We start from the raw sequence: 16,807 nt of genomic DNA, 5'->3' as shown, positions 1-16,807 counted from the left end.
TGCCTTGTAGTGATAGATTCAAAGAGCTCAATCTATTTAGCTTAACAAAGAAAATGTTAAGGGATGACTTGATTAGAAGTATCTGCGTGGGGAACAAATATTTAATAGCAGGCACTGCAGTCTAGCAGAGAAAGGATAACATAATCCAGTGGGTGTAAATAGAAACTAGACAAATTCAGCCTGGAAATAAGGCGTAAGTCTTTGACTGTGAGAGTAACTAACAGTGCATCCGATGAAGTGAGCTGTAGCTCACGAAAGCTTATGCGCAAATAAATTTGTTAGTCTCTAAGGTGCCACAAGTACTCCTTTTCTTTTTGTGAATACAGACTAACACGGCTCTCTACTCTGAAACCTAACAATTTACCGAAGGGTGTAGTGGATTCTCCATCACTAACCATTTTTAAATCAAGATTGGATGTTTTTCTCAAAGTTCCACTCTAGGAATTATTTTGGGGCAGCTCTCTGGTCTGTTTTATACTGGAGGTCAGACTAGATGATCATGATGGTCCCTTCTGGCTTTGGAATCTGTGAATATATGCAAGAGGACTTCATAGCCATGCTGCAGTTTGAGGGCGTTAATAACCCTTTCCTTCGTTCCTTCAGCTTGCCTCTATTGCTGCTTTCAGAGTAACAGCCGTGTTAGTCTTCTGGAATTAGTATATCCTCTGCTCCCATCCCTTGGGAGATCATGGGATCAATGAGGGGGTGCAGTCTTTTCAATATGGGATTACTTCAACCCATGATGTCACACGCAGCCAATGAAGGAGTGAGCTTTTAGATGTCTGGAAAGCATGCCATCTCAGTCTTCTCTCTTCTTGGGGAAGCTACTGCATATCTGAGAAGGTGAGGATGGCAGAGGGGGATGGGATCCTGGGGCCAGGGCCAGGCTCTTTTAGGGTGTTTTTAGACCCCTAAAATGCAAATTCCTGGAGTGATGACTGGAAGATCCCCCAATCCAGAAAGAAAAGAGCCTGTGACACAATGCCTGTCAAAGATAAGAAACGAGCCTCTGTCAAGGTGTGAGACATTTTGCCAGTGCACCAGGGGGAAGATTCAATATGTAGGGCCCTACCAAATTCACGGACGAGAAAAACACATCACAGATTATGAAATTTGGTCTTTTGCGTGCTTTTACCCTATACTATACAGATTTCACTGGGGAGACCAGCGTTTCACAAATTGGGGGTCCTGACCCAAAAGGGAGTTGCAGGGGGGTCGCAGTATTGCCACCCTTACTTCTGCACTGCTGCCTTCAGAGCTGGGCAGCCGAGAGTGGCGGCTGCTGACTGAGGCCCCAGCTCTGCAGGCAGCAGCGCAGAAGTAAGGGAGACAGTACCACATCATGCCATCCTTATTTCTGCACTGCTGCTGGTGCTGCCTTCAGAGCTGGGCTCCCGGGCAGCAGCCGCCACTCTCCAGCTGCCCAGCTCTGAAGGCAGTGCTGCCACCAGCATAGGCGCCGACTCCATGGGTGCTCTGGGGCTGGAGCACCCACGGGGGAAAATTAGTGGGTGCTCAGCACCCACCGGCACCAGTCAACTGTTTATGAGGCCTGTGGGCCCCATCAGCTGTTCAGCGGGGCTGTCGAGGGGGGCAATCAGCAGTTTTTTGCAAAGCCGGGAGCCACCACCAATCAGCTGTTTCTGGCTCTGAGCTGCTTCACTGATCAGTGCAGCCAAAACAGCTCTTCCCAGCAGGGCTGTTTAGCTGTTTTTTGGCCACCAGGCAATCCATGACATGGATTGTGCTCCTGGGGCAGGGGCTGAGTGACCCCACCGCCCCGCCTCCTCCTCCTACTTGCTTCTCATGGGCAGCAGGCTGCTTTCTGTGGCTCAGCAGCTGAGCAGCTCCCAGCCTCGCTTCAACCTCTCAGCCAGCTAAAGGCAGTGGCAGCAGCTGATAAGTGTATTTCAAAGCTGGTCTTGGGGTGAGGGTGGCTGGGGGGGGACTGAAACCTCTTCCCAGGTGGCTGTGCTGAGAGCCGGCACCTGGCTGCTGGCGGGTGGCCGTTTGCATGGGGGGGCACCGGCTGCTGCCCAGCTGTCTGCCTCTGGCAGGGGGCTCAGTCAGAGGCGTCTCCAAAAACATCCCCTGGACCCCCGCAGCACAGAGAGACTGAGAGTACCAGCCCCCACCGGGCAGCTGGACCGGGACGGGCATGGGGGGGGGGTCTCCTGGGCTGCTGTAGCATGCGGTGCCCCCCTGCTTGCCCTCCCTGCCCAGTCAGAGACGCCTGCCTCTCAGGGACAGTGGCCATGTCTATGCAGTGCGCTTGGTCCCCCTCCCTGGCATCTGGGTGACTGCCTCTTATGGGAGTGGCGGGGTGGAAGGGAAGAGGCAGTGGGGAAGGGATGGGGTGGGGGAGAGAGAAACTCCAAGCTACCAGGGGAAACCTTCCTAGCAGTGCAATCTCTGCCTTGGGGTGTGCCACAAGTCTTCCTTTTCTTTCTCCCAAGGGAAGGGCTAGTTTGTGACCCTTGGGGTACAACCTGGGCTGGAACTATCTCCTGTTTAGTCCATGTGCTCTGGCAAACACAAGTCCAAGCATCATGTTGAGGGGAGGGGGGGCATTGCTGAATCCCAGGGTTGAGTAATTCTCTGGTGATGGTCATTGAATTGCTAATTGTAATTCACGTGCTGCACAATGGCTGGTGATGGTTGTGTAACATCCACCCAGTCATTTGGGCAAGTGCCTTGTTGTTTCTGGGGAGTTGCCTTCTGGGCTACTCCCAAATTTGCAGCATATTTCATTAATACCATACAGCACAATCTCATAATTTCATACACTTTAATGATGTACATATTTCGACAGAACAGTGGGTTTCAGCACATCATAACCTTTCCCATGATACCTTACATGGCATGCTTTATATGAAATATAAAGAATATATACAAATGATAAATATGGGGCTTAAAGAGCACAGTATGCCACTACCCCAAGGGATAGAGCAGTGGCTCTCAAACTTTTTTACATGACCCCTTTCACGTAGCAAGCATCTTGAGTGCGACCCCCCCCTTTAAATTAAAAACACTTTTTATATATTTAACACCATTATAAATGCTGGAGGCAAAGCGAGGTTTGGGGTGGAGGTTGACAGCTTGCGACCCCCCATGTAATAACCTCATGACCCCCTGAGGAGTCCCGACACCCAGTTTGAGAACCCCTGGTATAGAGTGTCACAGCTAGAAACCCCAAGGCTTGGGACTTTTAAAAGGAGACTGGACAAAACATGCAGTAAGGATCAGCCCTGCATTGGCAGGGAGATGGACTGAGCCAGGATGATCACTGTCAAGGTTCCTCCCCCACTCTGAACTCTAGGGTACAGATGTGGGGACCTGCATGAAAAACTTCCTAAGCTTATCTTTACCAACTTAGGTCAAAACTTCCCCAAGGTACAAAATATTCCACCCTTTGTCCTTGGATTGGCCGCTACTACCACCAAACTAATACTGGTTACTGGGGAAGAGCTGTTTGGACGCGTCTTTCCCCCCAGAATACTTCCCAAAACCTTGCACCCCACTTCCTGGACAAGGTTTGGTAAAAAGCCTCACCAATTTGCCTAGGTGACTACAGACCCAGACCCTTGGATCTTAAGAACAATGAACAATCCTCCCAACACTTGCACCCCCCCTTTCCTGGGAAATGTTGGATAAAAAGCCTCACCAATTTGCGTAGGTGACCACAGACCCAAACCCTTGGATCTGAGAACAATGAAAAAGCATTCAGTTTTCTTACAAGAAGACTTTCAATAAAAATAGAAGTAAATAGAAATAAAGAAATCCCCCCTGAAAAATCAGGATGGTAGATATCTTACAGGGTAATTAGATTCAAAAACATAGAGAACCCCTCTAGGCAAAACCTTAAGTTACAAAAAAGATACACAGAAATAGTTATTCTATTCAGCACAATTCTTTTCTCAGCCATTTAAAGAAATCATAATCTAACACATACCTAGCTAGATTACTTACTAAAAGTTCTAAGACTCCATTCCTGGTCTTTCCCCGGCAGAAACCGGCATATAGACAGACACACAGACCCTTTGTTTCTCTCCCTTCTCCCAGCTTTTGAAAGTATCTTGTCTCCTCATTGGTCATTTTGGTCAGGTGCCAGCGAGGTTATCTTTAGCTTCTTAACCCTTTACAGGTGAGAGGAGCTTTCCCCTGGCCAGGAGGGATTTCAAAGGGGTTTAACCTTCCCTTTATATTTATGACACGCCCCCCAAATCTCAGCTAGGGTGAAACACTGGCTGGGATTTCTTCCTGGAGCTCTAGGAAAAACAGAGTTAATAAGACACATGCATCTCTAAATATACTACCAAGTACATAAAGGCTAACAATATTTTCCACATCTCAAGGACGATTTTAACCAGTTGATTCTGGGAAACTTTCACGGGAGAGTGCATCAGCCACTTTGTTAGAAGCTCCTGAGATGTGTTGGATGTCGAAATCAAAATCTTGGAGAGCTAAACTCCACCGAAGAAGATTTTTGTTAGTTTCCTTGACGGTGTGAAGCCACTTCAGTGCAGCATGGTCAGTTTGCAGGTGGAAACGCCGTCCCCAAACATATGGGTGTAGCTTTTCCAGAGCATAGACAATGGCGTAACATTTTTTTTCAGTGACTGACCAGTTGCTTTCCCTCAGACAGTTTTTTGCTGAGAAACGCTACAGGGTGGAATTCTTGATCAGGTCCTTTCTGCATTAAAACTGCTCCCACACCACGCTCGGACGCATCTGTGGTTACTAGGAATGGTTTGTCAAAGTCTGGGGCCCTTCGTACAGGGTCAGACATGAGTGTCGCTTTAAGCTTGTTAAAGGCCTTCTGACACTTTTCGGTCCACTGAACAGCATTTGGCTGTTTCTTTTTGGTTAGGTCTGTCAGTGGGGTTACCTTTAGCTTCTTAACCCTTTACAGGTGAGAGGAGCTTTCCCCTGGCCAGGAGGGATTTCAAAGGGGTTTACCCTTCCCTTTATATTTATGACAATCACAGAGGGCTTTTCCCCCTGGAACTTCTATTATTCCATCCCACTCTCCTGGGAGTATAAATTCTAGTACTAAAGACCTAGTGCCGGGATCCCATATTGCCTTGCACTGGAATTGGGAATTAGTGCCCTCACGTGCAACTCCTCCTATTGGGCCAGTGTTGATCCTGCTGTTAGTACAGCTATTTGCAGGTGCCCTTGTATTTAGCTGAACCCTGGGATTCAGTCCCTGTGTATAGCCCCACTAAACTGAGAGCTAAACTGACACTACTATCCTGCTGTGTGGATCCAAGTGTGCTTGTACAGTGAATTTTTGGCATGCACACGTGGCTATATTTATCTCATTGTGCTGGTAGTGCTACTTTCTTGGTGTAATGATGACATTATGCTAAGATGAATCCTGAAAATAGTGCCCTGGTGTGATGGTCACTCTGTGCTGTTCATGTGAATCCTGCATTTTTGTATGCTGTGTTGTTGTAGCCCTGTTGTTCCCAGGAAATTAGAGAGACAAGGTGGATGAGGTAATATCTTTTATTGGAGCAACTTTTGTTGGTGAGAGAGAGAGAAGCTTTGGAGTTTTCACAGAGTTCTTCTTCCTGAAGAAGAGTTCTGTGAAAGCTCCAAAACTTCTCTCTCTCACCAACAGAAGCTGGTCCAATAAAAGATATTACCTCATCCACCTTTCTTCTCTAATGTGAATAGCCTCCTTCCAAAACTGTCAGAGGTGCTCGGAGGAGGGGGCGGAGAGGAGCGAGCGGTGGGCAGACTGGGGAAGGGACGGAGCGGGAGTGGGGCCTTGGGAGGGGGCGGAGCGGGGGTGGGGCCTTGGGAGGGCACCCACGGCAAAACCAAAAGTCAGCACCTATGGCCACCAGCAGCAGTGCAGAAGTAAGGGTAGCAGTACCGCAACCCTCCCCACACACAATAACTTTGCAATACCCCTCCACCCCCCAACTCCTTTTTGGGTCAAGTCCCCTACAATTACAACACCATGAAATTTCAGATTTAAATACCTGAAATAATGAAATTTACAATTTTTTAAAATCCTATGACCATGAAATTGACCAAAATGGACCGTGAATCTGTTAGGGCCCTGTCAATATGGGCTTTTTCACCCATCTCTGAGGTCTGTCTGCTTGCCCAGTACATATTGCAGCAAATGTCCTATTGCTAGGATATTTCTCTTCTGTCTGGGAGAGTCAAGGCTGCTTCTCTGTCCCTGAGCAGGAAGGTAAGGCTAGTGAGAGTAGCCGCCCTCCTCTCTCCGTCTCCTCTGTAAATGTCTGTGGCCTGTGTAGTGGTTTGTGGAACATGGACTGGACTGAGCTCTGAGCAGCAGGCAGCTTTATTTGGCAGGTGTGTGGAGAAGCACTGTGCTTCCAAGATGTGGGTGACAGCTCCTTTTGTCTCTACTGACCTTAATTTCCTGTGCACGCAGCAAAGCAAGACCAGGAAGGCGGACAGGAGAAGAGTACACAAAAGAAAAAGGTCAAAGAGCTGAAAGTGTTGGATTCAAAGAGTGCACAGAATCTCTGTGAGTATGTTGGAATTAGGGAATTGCCCATGAGTCCAGGGGTGTGCATAAGCTTCCTGATGGGGCTCAATAGAGAGCCGACTGAGGCATAAAGTGACTTTGTCTCTATGTATTTCTTGGCTGAACACTGTCCCCACAGATTTATTTGTGCTTCTTTTTGTTACTCTGGCAGCGATTTTCCTGGGCTCCTTCCGTATGCCTTACGAGGAGATCAAGAATGTAATCATGGAGGTGAATGAGGCTGTGCTGACTGAGTCCATGGTGCAGGTGAGTGAGGATCAGGGAGGCAAATATCTTTCCCTGCAGTGGAGACTCCTTGTATTTGCTGGACTGAGGTCTGTTTGGAGAAATGAGCTGATGGGATATCAGTCTTTCCTAAGAGCATTGCCTCCTTTCTTGGGTAGGAGGCTCCATGGCTTCCAGAGCTGCCTTCATTCCACATCATGTAGGAGTCACCCACCTTCTCTTGCTCTTGCCAGGGGGCCTGATTCATCTGACTGTGCTTCACTGACTCACGTGTTTCTCCCTCAGAACCTGATTAAGCAGATGCCAGAGCCAGAACAGCTGAAAATGCTGTCAGAGCTGAGAGACGAGTACAGTGAACTGGCTGAGTCTGAGCAGTTTGGTGTTGTGGTGAGTGCCCTGCCCTTGGAGTCAGAGACAGGTTTGATAGGATACCATTGTGCAGCTGCTCATGTGCACAGCATGTGGAGTCTCCCCACCAGGCCTGCAGTGTGTGTGATGCTGTTGTCCCCTTCCCTTCCCAGATCTGATCCCCCCTACCTCCCACTTAGTGTGTTCGTGGCATTGCCTTGGCATGTCCACTATCTGGGAGTTGTGCATTTTATCTTGAGTCCTGAAACAGCTTTGGAGGGTTGCACACATTGATCCTCAGACGCCTCTCTGCCCTCGCAGTGGGTTACAAATGATAGTTTCTGTGTCACTGGCCTTCAAGAGGGAGTGGGGCCAGAGCACCTGGGAATTGTCAGCTGCTTCCCAGTTAGGCTTAAACGAGGGCACCTGGGACCTGGAGGTAGGAGGGAGACTCAGAGCTGCTTGAGAGCACTAAGAAAAGGGAAAATGAGAGCTATCTGTGAGTGAGGAGACTGGAGGAAGAGGAGGGAGAACTAGTCAGAAAGCCAACGGAGGGATTAGCCTGCTGAGCTTCCTGAGCCCAAGAGAGGGCTGGAGGCTGTGTGCTGGCTAGCTGAAGCCAGAGGGCCAGAAAGCTAGGGACAAGGAATCATAGAATATCAGGGTTGGAAGGGACCTCAGGAGGTCATCTCAAAGCAGGACCAATCCCCAGTTTTTGCCCCAGATCCCTAAATGGCCTTCTCAGGGATTGAATTCACAATCCTGGGTTTAGCAGGCCAATGCTCAAACCACTGAGCTATCCCTCCCCCCGCAAGGTGAGAGATGCTGGAGCTGCACTGGAGAGCCTCAGTATAGAGAGAGATGCTGGGCTCTACTTGATGTACTATCTGAACTATGGCTGTGGAGCTTGCATTATGGTTTATGTGCAATGGCCTTTCTTTTGTAATAAATTAACCTTGCAAGGGTTGTTTGTACTCAGAAGCAGTGAAGGGGAAACTTAGGCAGCTGCACCTGGTGTGGTGTGGCTTGTCGAAGAGGGCACTCCAGGTGGGATCACTTCATGATGCTGCTACTCGGCAGTGTTTTTCTGGTGATAATTTCCCTTTCCCCAGCTTCGCACTTCAACTATGGTTAGAGGTATCTGTGTGTTGTTTTTTTTTTTAAATTCCAGTTACAAGCCAGCTTTCACAAAACAAAATACATTTATTCTTAGGGCACTGTCCCATCGGGCAAATCCTAGCATTACAGAGAACATAAAAAACAGTAAAAAGGGTTCCAGAGTAACAGCCGTGTTAGTCTGTATTCACAAAAAGAAAAGGAGAACTTGTGGCACCTTAGAGACTAACCAATTTATTTGAGCATAAGCTTTCGTGAGCTACAGCTCACTTCATCAGATACATACTGTGGAAAGTCACCCAGAATTCACCTACTACAGGACAGGCCTAACAAAGAAAATAACAGAACGCCACTAGCCGTCACCTTCAGCCCCCAACTAAAACCCCTCCAACGCATTATCAAGGATCTACAACCTATGCTGAAGGACGACCCAACACTCTCACAAATCTTGGGAGACAGGCCAGTCCTTGCCTACAGACAACCCCCCAACCTGAAGCGAATACTCCCAGCAACCACATATCACACAACAGGAACCCAGGAACCTATCCTTGCAACAAAGCCCGTTGCCAACTGTGCCCACATATCTATTCAGGGGACACCATCACAGGGCCTAATAACATCAGCCACACTATCAGAGGCTCGTTCACCTGCACATCTACCACTGTGATATATGCCATCATGTGCCAGTAATGCCCCTCTGCCATGTACATTGGTCAAACTGGACAGTCTCTACGTAAAAGAATAAATGGACACAAATCAGATGTCAAGAATTATAACATTCATAAACTAGTCGGAGAACACTTCAATCTCTCTGGTCACTCGATTTCTGATCTCAAAGTGACTATCCTTCAACAAAAAAAACTTCGAAAACAGACTCCAACGAGAGACTGCTGAATTGGAATTAATTTGCAAATTGGATACAATTAACTTAGGCTTGAATAGAGACTGGGAATGGTTGATTCATTATAAAAAGTAACCTATTTCCCCTTGTTTATTCCTTTCCCCCCCCACCCCCACCCCACCCCCCACTGTTCCTCAGACGTTCTTGTTAAACCCTGGATTTGTGCTGGAAATGGCCCACCTTGATTATCATACACATTGTAAGGAGAGTGATCACTTTAGATAAGCTATTACCAGCAGGAGACTGGGGTGGGGGGAGAGAAAACCTTTTGTAGTGATAAACACCCATTTTTTCATGGTCTGTGTGTATAAAAACATCTTCTGTATTTTCCACAGTATGCATCCGATGAAGTGAGCTGTAGCTCACGAAAGCTTATGCTCAAATAAATTGGTTAGTCTCTAAGGTGCCACAAGTACTCCTTTTCTTTTTAGTAAAAAGGGTTAGTTCTTCTGGTTGCAAGTTCATGTCAGGCTTCAGATCAAGAACTAGAACAAGCTTGGGACAGTCCAGCTGTTTCTTTCTAGCATTTGGGCCTTTGATCTCTGATCTCCTGTATCTCCAGTCAATGTGCTCTTCTAAGGACAAAGCTTCAAAAGCCTGGGTTTTTGTATAAGTACTATTGTTGAATTTGCTTTAAGCACCCTCAGGGATTCCCCAGGAAACCCACTTAACACTTAATGTTGCAAAAGTCCAAGCCTGTCTGGCATGTTTCAGTATAGTCACTGAACACTTACACTTCCCAAGTCTCTCATCTATTACACCTGACATTTTGTTTTCCGACTGTCACCCTGCCCTGCTTGGACCAGCCTGCAGCTTCCTCTTGCTCTGCAGCTTTCCCCACAAAGGGAAGTTAATTGGATCACAGTACATGCTCCTTTATGGAGCCAACCAGCAGCAGGTAGGAAAGCAAGAAACAAGGGTCCAGGGAGTGGAGGAGACGCAATTGTAGGCTGGAGAACAGTGCAGCAGCTGAGACCTGAGAAGCTGGGGAGAAAAGCTGCTGAAGCCAGCTACCAAAACCTTCCCTTTCCTGGCACATAGGGGGAAGAGGAGGTTCTGAGCTGGGTTGCCTTGGCCAGCATCACAGGAGCCAACGCCCAAAGAGTAGAGTCAGGGTGCCCAGAGAACAGTAACAAAACTCATCCTGGAAAATAGTCATTTACATTTTACATCAGTAAGAATTTTCAATTTAGTCATAGCTGGGTGGTTTTTGTGGGGGCTGGGAGGACGAGAACAAAGGATATGGATATTTCATGACAGTAGAATTATTATTGTTGTCTTGGAATTTAGGGGTTTTCCTTGCAGCATCTGGTCCCACTGTGCTGCCTCTGAAGGTCCCACTCTTCAATATCCCACCAGCATCAGCAACTGCAGTCTAGTGTTCAGTCTTGGCACTACCTTCATTCCAGTAATTCAGTAAGTAGACTCAGGGGATCATCACAGTGTCTACCAGTTACCAGCATCAGCCAGTTTCTTCAGCCACATCTTATTCCCAGGGTGAAACCTGGTCATGAAATGCCAATGGAAAGCCCAGACCAATAATAATTTATTTCCTTCCTTCCAGTCTAGTTCACTGACTGGACCACAGCCAAACCCAAGGAGTAGGATATCTAATTTCTTAGACACGTGGTTCTAGTCCTTCCCCACCCCTGTTTTCTATTGTAGAAAGCAAGACAAGAATTGGATTACAGAATCCTAATAATCTTGGTTGGGACCCATTAGCTGTGGTGTCTGGGCATTCTTGTGCTTATGAAAGAACTACCTGTGCTCTTAACCAGAGTTTCCAGAAGGAAATTCTGAGCCAGTCGCTTCACCTAGTGGCACGGATGTTGGAACCTTAGACAATCTTAGACGCTTTGAGTCATTTATTCAAATAGAAGCATTTCTGTGTGTTCTTATAGTAAGGATGTGGCATCTCAGGTATGGCCTGTTCTTGTCATTTTGGAGCGTTTATTGTTCTTGATGAAATCTGGATTATCTTTTTCTATAGTTAAGGTACATTTAGTCCCTAGAATGAGTTGTTCCACATGGATGGTAATTGTCATTGCTCATCCTTTGGTGAAACTATTTCCAAAGGGTCTTTTGCCTGTATACCCACCAATCTGTAAATCACCTAGTGTTTGGGATTTGAACTTGACCCTCCCTAGACTCATGGATGATCTGCTTGAGTCAATTCCTGACCAAGATAATGTAAGTTTCATCCCAGGCCATTTCCTTTCTGAACTTCTTTCTAAGCCCACAAGCTGGCCTTGAAGCTACTATTGAGCTAGAACTAAACAGTTTAATAAATTGCCTGGTTGTCATAAGAAAGGAAGAAGACCAAGCAACAAGCAATCTTCTATCAGTAACAGTGTACATTCAGCTATGTTATCTTAGATAGGGGTTCAAGTGTCAAGGAGCTATGGCTGCTTCAATGGCCTGCTTCTTTGAGACTAAGACTACCATGAAGATCCTGTGTCATGGCTACGTTCGGGTGTACTCTCTTGAGATTGGATCTGGATTTGATGTTCACCTTGGGAGGCCAGTGCTTCTGTCTCTGTTTAAATATATGCTTCTGAGTAACCCTGCCGCAGGTTCATTGCTATTACATCCCAAATCAGATGTTAGACTCTGATTTGGGAAAGCATCCCTATTCAGGAAAGCACTAAAGCACAGCCTTCATGTGCTTGAACCCAACAGGACTTCAGAGCCTATTTCCATGCTTTCTGGAATTGTGGCCTTAGAGTGGGAATCTGCAATGACGATTGTATGCAAGGGAAGGGCAGTTTACCTACCAGTAATTGAAGTTCTCCATGTGTATTTACTCTGCAGAGCTATGCTTCCTTGCCCATTTTCCCCTCATCTTTGTGGTCTAGAATTAGATTTTGCATACATGGAGTGGAACTGAGTATGGTTAGGCATGTGGGCATTACAGCCTAAATTAAAAAAATCTAATGTACCTTATGTTTGACTGAGTGTCAGTGTGTGTATCTTCTATGGTTAGTTGCTCTTAAATGATTCTGGGACTCGCAAGGTATAGCACACAACTCCTAGAGAGTGGATCTGCAAAGAGCTACCGTCACTGGTAAGTAGGCTTCCTTTCCTGTCCCCTTCCCTTCTCAGAACATCTTGTTTTCCGTTCCCCCTGTGTGTGACACTATTCCTGTCCCCTTCCCTTCTCAGATTAGCTCGGTTTCCTGCCTGCGGCCCCGCCTCAATGCCATCCTCTTCAAGCTGCAATTTAATGAGCAGGTAGAGAATATCAAACCTGAGATTGTCTCAGTAACAGCAGCCTGTGAGGAAGTACGCAAAAGTAAGAGCTTTTCCAACCTGCTGGAGATAATCCTACTGGTGGGCAACTTCATGAATGCAGGCTCTAGGAATGCTGGTGCCTTTGGCTTCAACATTAGCTTCCTCTGCAAGGTGAGTGTTTTTTCCATGGGCAGGTCAGGGCATTGCTTCCTCTGTGTTTTTCACACAGGGAAACCTTCAGGCATCTGTGCTTGGGGCAGCAAACCACTCTTGGCTAGTTTCGAGTAATCTGTGTGCTGTCCCATTCTCACAGCCAGTTTTCTCATTACCAGCTCCGAGACACAAAATCCACTGATCAGAAGTTAACATTGCTGCACTTCCTGACTGAGCTGTGTGAGCAGCAGTACCCTGATGTAATGAAGTTCCCTGATGAGCTCATCCACGTGGAGAAAGCCAGTCGAGGTATTTGTTATTGTAGTGTGGGTGGAGAGTGTTACAGAAGGTGGTGTCAGAATAGGTGAAAGGTGGTGCAGGGTTACATGTGGGGTGTTGATATTTTTTTGGGAGAGTGGAGGTTTGTCTCTGTGTATGGGTAGGAGTGGGAGAGTGGATCTTGAGCATGTGGAACAAAGACCATTTTTGTTTCTGTGTAAATGGACATTAGGCCAAAAGTTTGCTGTTGAAGCTAGTTCCCAGTGGTATGTGGTTTTGTGAGTATGGTAAAAGGAAGGCCTCTCTGGACTGAGTAGTAGGGCTGCGCTGTGCTGTGTAGGGTTGTGAGGGACGCTCCCTGTACTCCCAGGTGTCCGTCCTTCCATTTGTTATATCTGTTGTTTGTCCTGTGTGGAAAGCTGGCTGTGTTTAGTCTGTGTCCAAGGAGGAAGGAAAGAGGAGAGCAGCAGGATGCAGAGTGCAGATGTATCCTTCCTTCAGAGAGCAGGAATGGAAGCTGTCAGCAGAGTGCCTGGGGTCCTGGCTCCCCTTTCAATTCTGCATTCACTAACCAGCCTCATGTTTCTCTTCCATTAGTACTGATCACATATTCCTTTTTAGCCCTCAAGCTCTCTTCTGACCACACACACAATAGAAATTCTAATATAAACAAACACCCTGTTTCTCAAGTGCACTGTGCTTCGTGCTGAAGGGGGCAAAGGTGGTTTTACGCTATCTTTGTAGATCACCAATCCTCGTTTAGCCTGAGGGCTGCTACAAGTGCCACCAAGCGATCTGTGATCCAAAGAAACTGTTCTGGCAGCCAGAAATCACTGAACCATAGAGGATCTCCTAGGCCGGGGGTTGCAAAGGAAGATGGTGTAGAACCACTAGGCTGGGGGGAAGTCACAGGCAGCCTGTGTATGGCCCCTTACAAGAATGGCACAAAGGCAGCATAGTGGGGCCAGGAATCTGGCCCATCATCCCTTGCTTGTGCCCATTTGGAAAGGGGAAGAGGAATGAGTGGAATGCTAGAGACATCGTCCGTCTGCTGGGTGTAGAAAACAAGTCCGCTTTGCCCTCCACCTGAGCTGATACCATCCATGAGTATATAGGGCCCTGTCTATGGTATGAACTGCTGCCAAGGACCCCAGGGAGCTTTGGTCTTGTCTGCACTGGCACAACGCCATTGTACTGGTGGAACTAGCCTTGCATTGAACTGGGTTAAGCTACACCAGTGTAAATGGTTAGAGCCCTGATGCAAAATTTGTATCTACATCCGATTCACAAACATGGCCCCGTGGATGTGGATATCCATGGATATAAAGCAGATATCCGCAGATTTGCAGGGTTCTATAAATAGTGCCTTTTCTCTGCATGGGTGCAGTTACAGTTGTATTTAAAATCCCACTGTGGACAAGGCCTTGATTTTGATGTGTATGTTGGGAATATCGTACTCCATCTTTGTCTATCTCTTTCAGTCTCTGCTGAGAATTTACAGAAGAATTTGGATCAGATGAGGAAACAGATTTCAGACCTGCAGCATGATGTTGAGAAATTCCCCACTGCCACAGATGAGAAGGACAAATTTGTGGAAAAAATGACCATATCCTTTACCCCTAAGAAAGAGGGGCCTGTACATAGGCACATGCTAGGGCAGAAGAGATCTCCAGTGCACTGCAAGGTTGTGGGGAGCTAGCACATGGGTATGTCCTGTGGAAGAAGACATCTCTGACATGGTGTTGGGAAAAGGCATGTTCATGCATGACTGAAGGGATCCCTGGTTCATTGTTTAGATGCGCTATGCCATCAGCAGAGGAATCTCCACTTACTTCCAGGTCCTTGGATGCTGTGTGCAAGGGGATCCCCAGTGCCTTGTGGGCTCTGTTACTCGTCTGGGTGCCAAAAATGCTTGGTACTTTGTGAGTTTGCTGGAAGTTGGTCTGCAGCTATGTGCCACAGACAGGAGGATTCTCTGTGCACCATATGGTGACGGCTGGAACTCAGGGTGTACCTCTACTGAGGGCAATATTTGGTATGCTACATTGTCTTGGGGAGTTGCTACCACAGGCAAGGGAATTCCATGTTCTGTGAGATGAGAGTTGGTACTTGGCATCTACCATGAGTGAGAGTATTCCTGTGCTACTGTTGGGGGACAAAACTGGGATGTAGATACTCTGTATTTGCATGTGTTTTGGGGACAAAAGCGCTCAGATGCAGGCACATTGCAGAGTGATGGTCAAGCTGACAGGTAGTCTGCTCTGGCTGAGGGGATTCTGGTGAGTTGCATGGATTTGGGATGCAGTTGTGTTGACTCCCACTGTACTGTGGTGGTGTGACACTCTGTACCTCGGGGGAACACCCAGCACCCCCATGTTGATCCTTGTAAAATGATTTTATGATATCCAATGCAAAGTTTGTCATGTCAGGTGTCTTCGGAAGGCTCATATTGCACTGAGCATTGTTGTTATAGTGATGTTATAGTAGTTGTTACAGTAAAGTTATAGGTTATAATTTCATGTATATAGTTATGAGGCTGAAAATATATCCTCATGGCTTAAAGCAAGCCCAGGCAAAAACTCTCCAAGAGCAGAGAGGCAGTTCACACATTATCAGGGCATGTATGGGGCAAACAGGAACAAAGGACACTGGCCTAGGCAGCAACAAAAGGATCTGTTGGACTCTTGAGTGAGTCACCCCACTTCCTTTCGTCAGTTTGGGACTGCAATGAAGTAATGCTTACCTGACTCTGAAGGGGGGCAAGGGCAAAGCCAAGAGGAAAGAAAGAACATGATAAAAGGGAGAGACGTTTGCAGCGTGCCATGCTCTTCCTCTCTCTTCCACAGACACCACACCAAGCGACTGAAGCGCTGATCAAAGGGGAGAGCCTGGCTGAAGAGCAACCAGTCAGCCAGAGAAGCATCTACGTTTGTAAGGGCATTAAAAGTGTTAAGATCAGCTTAGAATGCATTTTGCTTTTGTTTCATTTGACTAAATCTGACTTGTTATGCTTTGACTTATAATCACTTAAAATCTATCTTTCATAGTTAATAAATCTGTTTGTTTATTCTACCTGAAGCAGTGCGTTTGGTTTGAAGCATGTCAGAATCTCCCCTTGGGATAACAAGCCTGGTGCATATCAATTTCTTTGTTAAATTAACTAACTCATATAAGCTTGCAGCGTCCAGTGGGCGTAACTGGACGCTGCAAGACAGAGGTTCCTAGGGTTGTGTCTGGGACCGGAGATATTGGCTAGTGTCATTCGGTTGCAGAATTGAAGGAGCGTCTTACATGCCAGAGGCTGTGTGTGAACAGCTCAGGAGTGAGGGTTCTCACATCAGAGCAGGGTAAGCCTGGCTCCCAGAGTCAAGGATTGAAGTGACCTAGCAGATCACCGGTCCAGATAACACCAGAGGGGAACATCACAGGTAGTAGGGGCCGTACAGAAGGAGCAGCACTGGTGCACTGTAAGGTCTCCCTTTGTAAGGGAATCCCTGGCAGGAGTGTGCTGTGGGAAGTCCAGTGCATGCCATGCATATTCACACCAAGCCCTTCCTCCTCCCCCTTTAACATAAGACACTGAACCCTTGACCTCTTGAGCAGGGAATACTGGGGTGCACCCAGATGAGTATGCTGGGGATCACTGCAGTTGGAGGGGAAGTTCTCTATGCTGTCAGAGGAATCTTGCAAGCTAGAGAAGAGCCAACTGGTTAACCAGATAATTCTGGTACATGCACACACTATCCCTCACCCCTGTGTTTCCACAGAGCAGCTGATTTTAATCCTTGACTCTCAGATTTCACATCTTTGTGAAGGATGCTCAGGAGCAGTATGAAAAGCTGCGAATGATGCACTCAAATATGGAGAACCTTTTTAAGGAGATGGGCCAGTACTTCCTGTTTGATCCCAAGAAAATATCCATTGAGGAGTTCTTCATGGATCTGCACAACTTCAGGAACATGTTTCTGGTGAGCCAAGGGACCCTTTCCTCATCCTACCACTTATCTCAGATCATTCCA

The 16,807-nt window shown here is 47.1% G+C and overlaps 1 protein-coding gene across 2 annotated transcripts in view; it reads left to right on the top strand.

Moving 5' to 3' along the window:
• Positions 1–16,807, top strand: part of DIAPH1 (diaphanous related formin 1) — a 170,830-nt gene that overhangs the window by 129,407 nt on the left and 24,616 nt on the right. For both annotated transcript variants that reach the window (XM_077825215.1, XM_077825214.1), the window contains 7 exons: positions 6,419–6,514; positions 6,687–6,781; positions 7,046–7,147; positions 12,288–12,527; positions 12,689–12,818; positions 14,270–14,396; positions 16,594–16,756. In XM_077825215.1, the coding sequence (XP_077681341.1) occupies positions 6,419–6,514; positions 6,687–6,781; positions 7,046–7,147; positions 12,288–12,527; positions 12,689–12,818; positions 14,270–14,396; positions 16,594–16,756 (953 nt within the window). The remainder of the gene's footprint in view (positions 1–6,418; positions 6,515–6,686; positions 6,782–7,045; positions 7,148–12,287; positions 12,528–12,688; positions 12,819–14,269; positions 14,397–16,593; positions 16,757–16,807) is intronic.

This window comes from Eretmochelys imbricata, chromosome 8 (genome assembly GCF_965152235.1).
Source record: "Eretmochelys imbricata isolate rEreImb1 chromosome 8, rEreImb1.hap1, whole genome shotgun sequence".
Classification (NCBI taxonomy): domain Eukaryota; kingdom Metazoa; phylum Chordata; order Testudines; family Cheloniidae; genus Eretmochelys; species Eretmochelys imbricata.
This window is presented reverse-complemented; position numbering and strand designations above follow the sequence as displayed.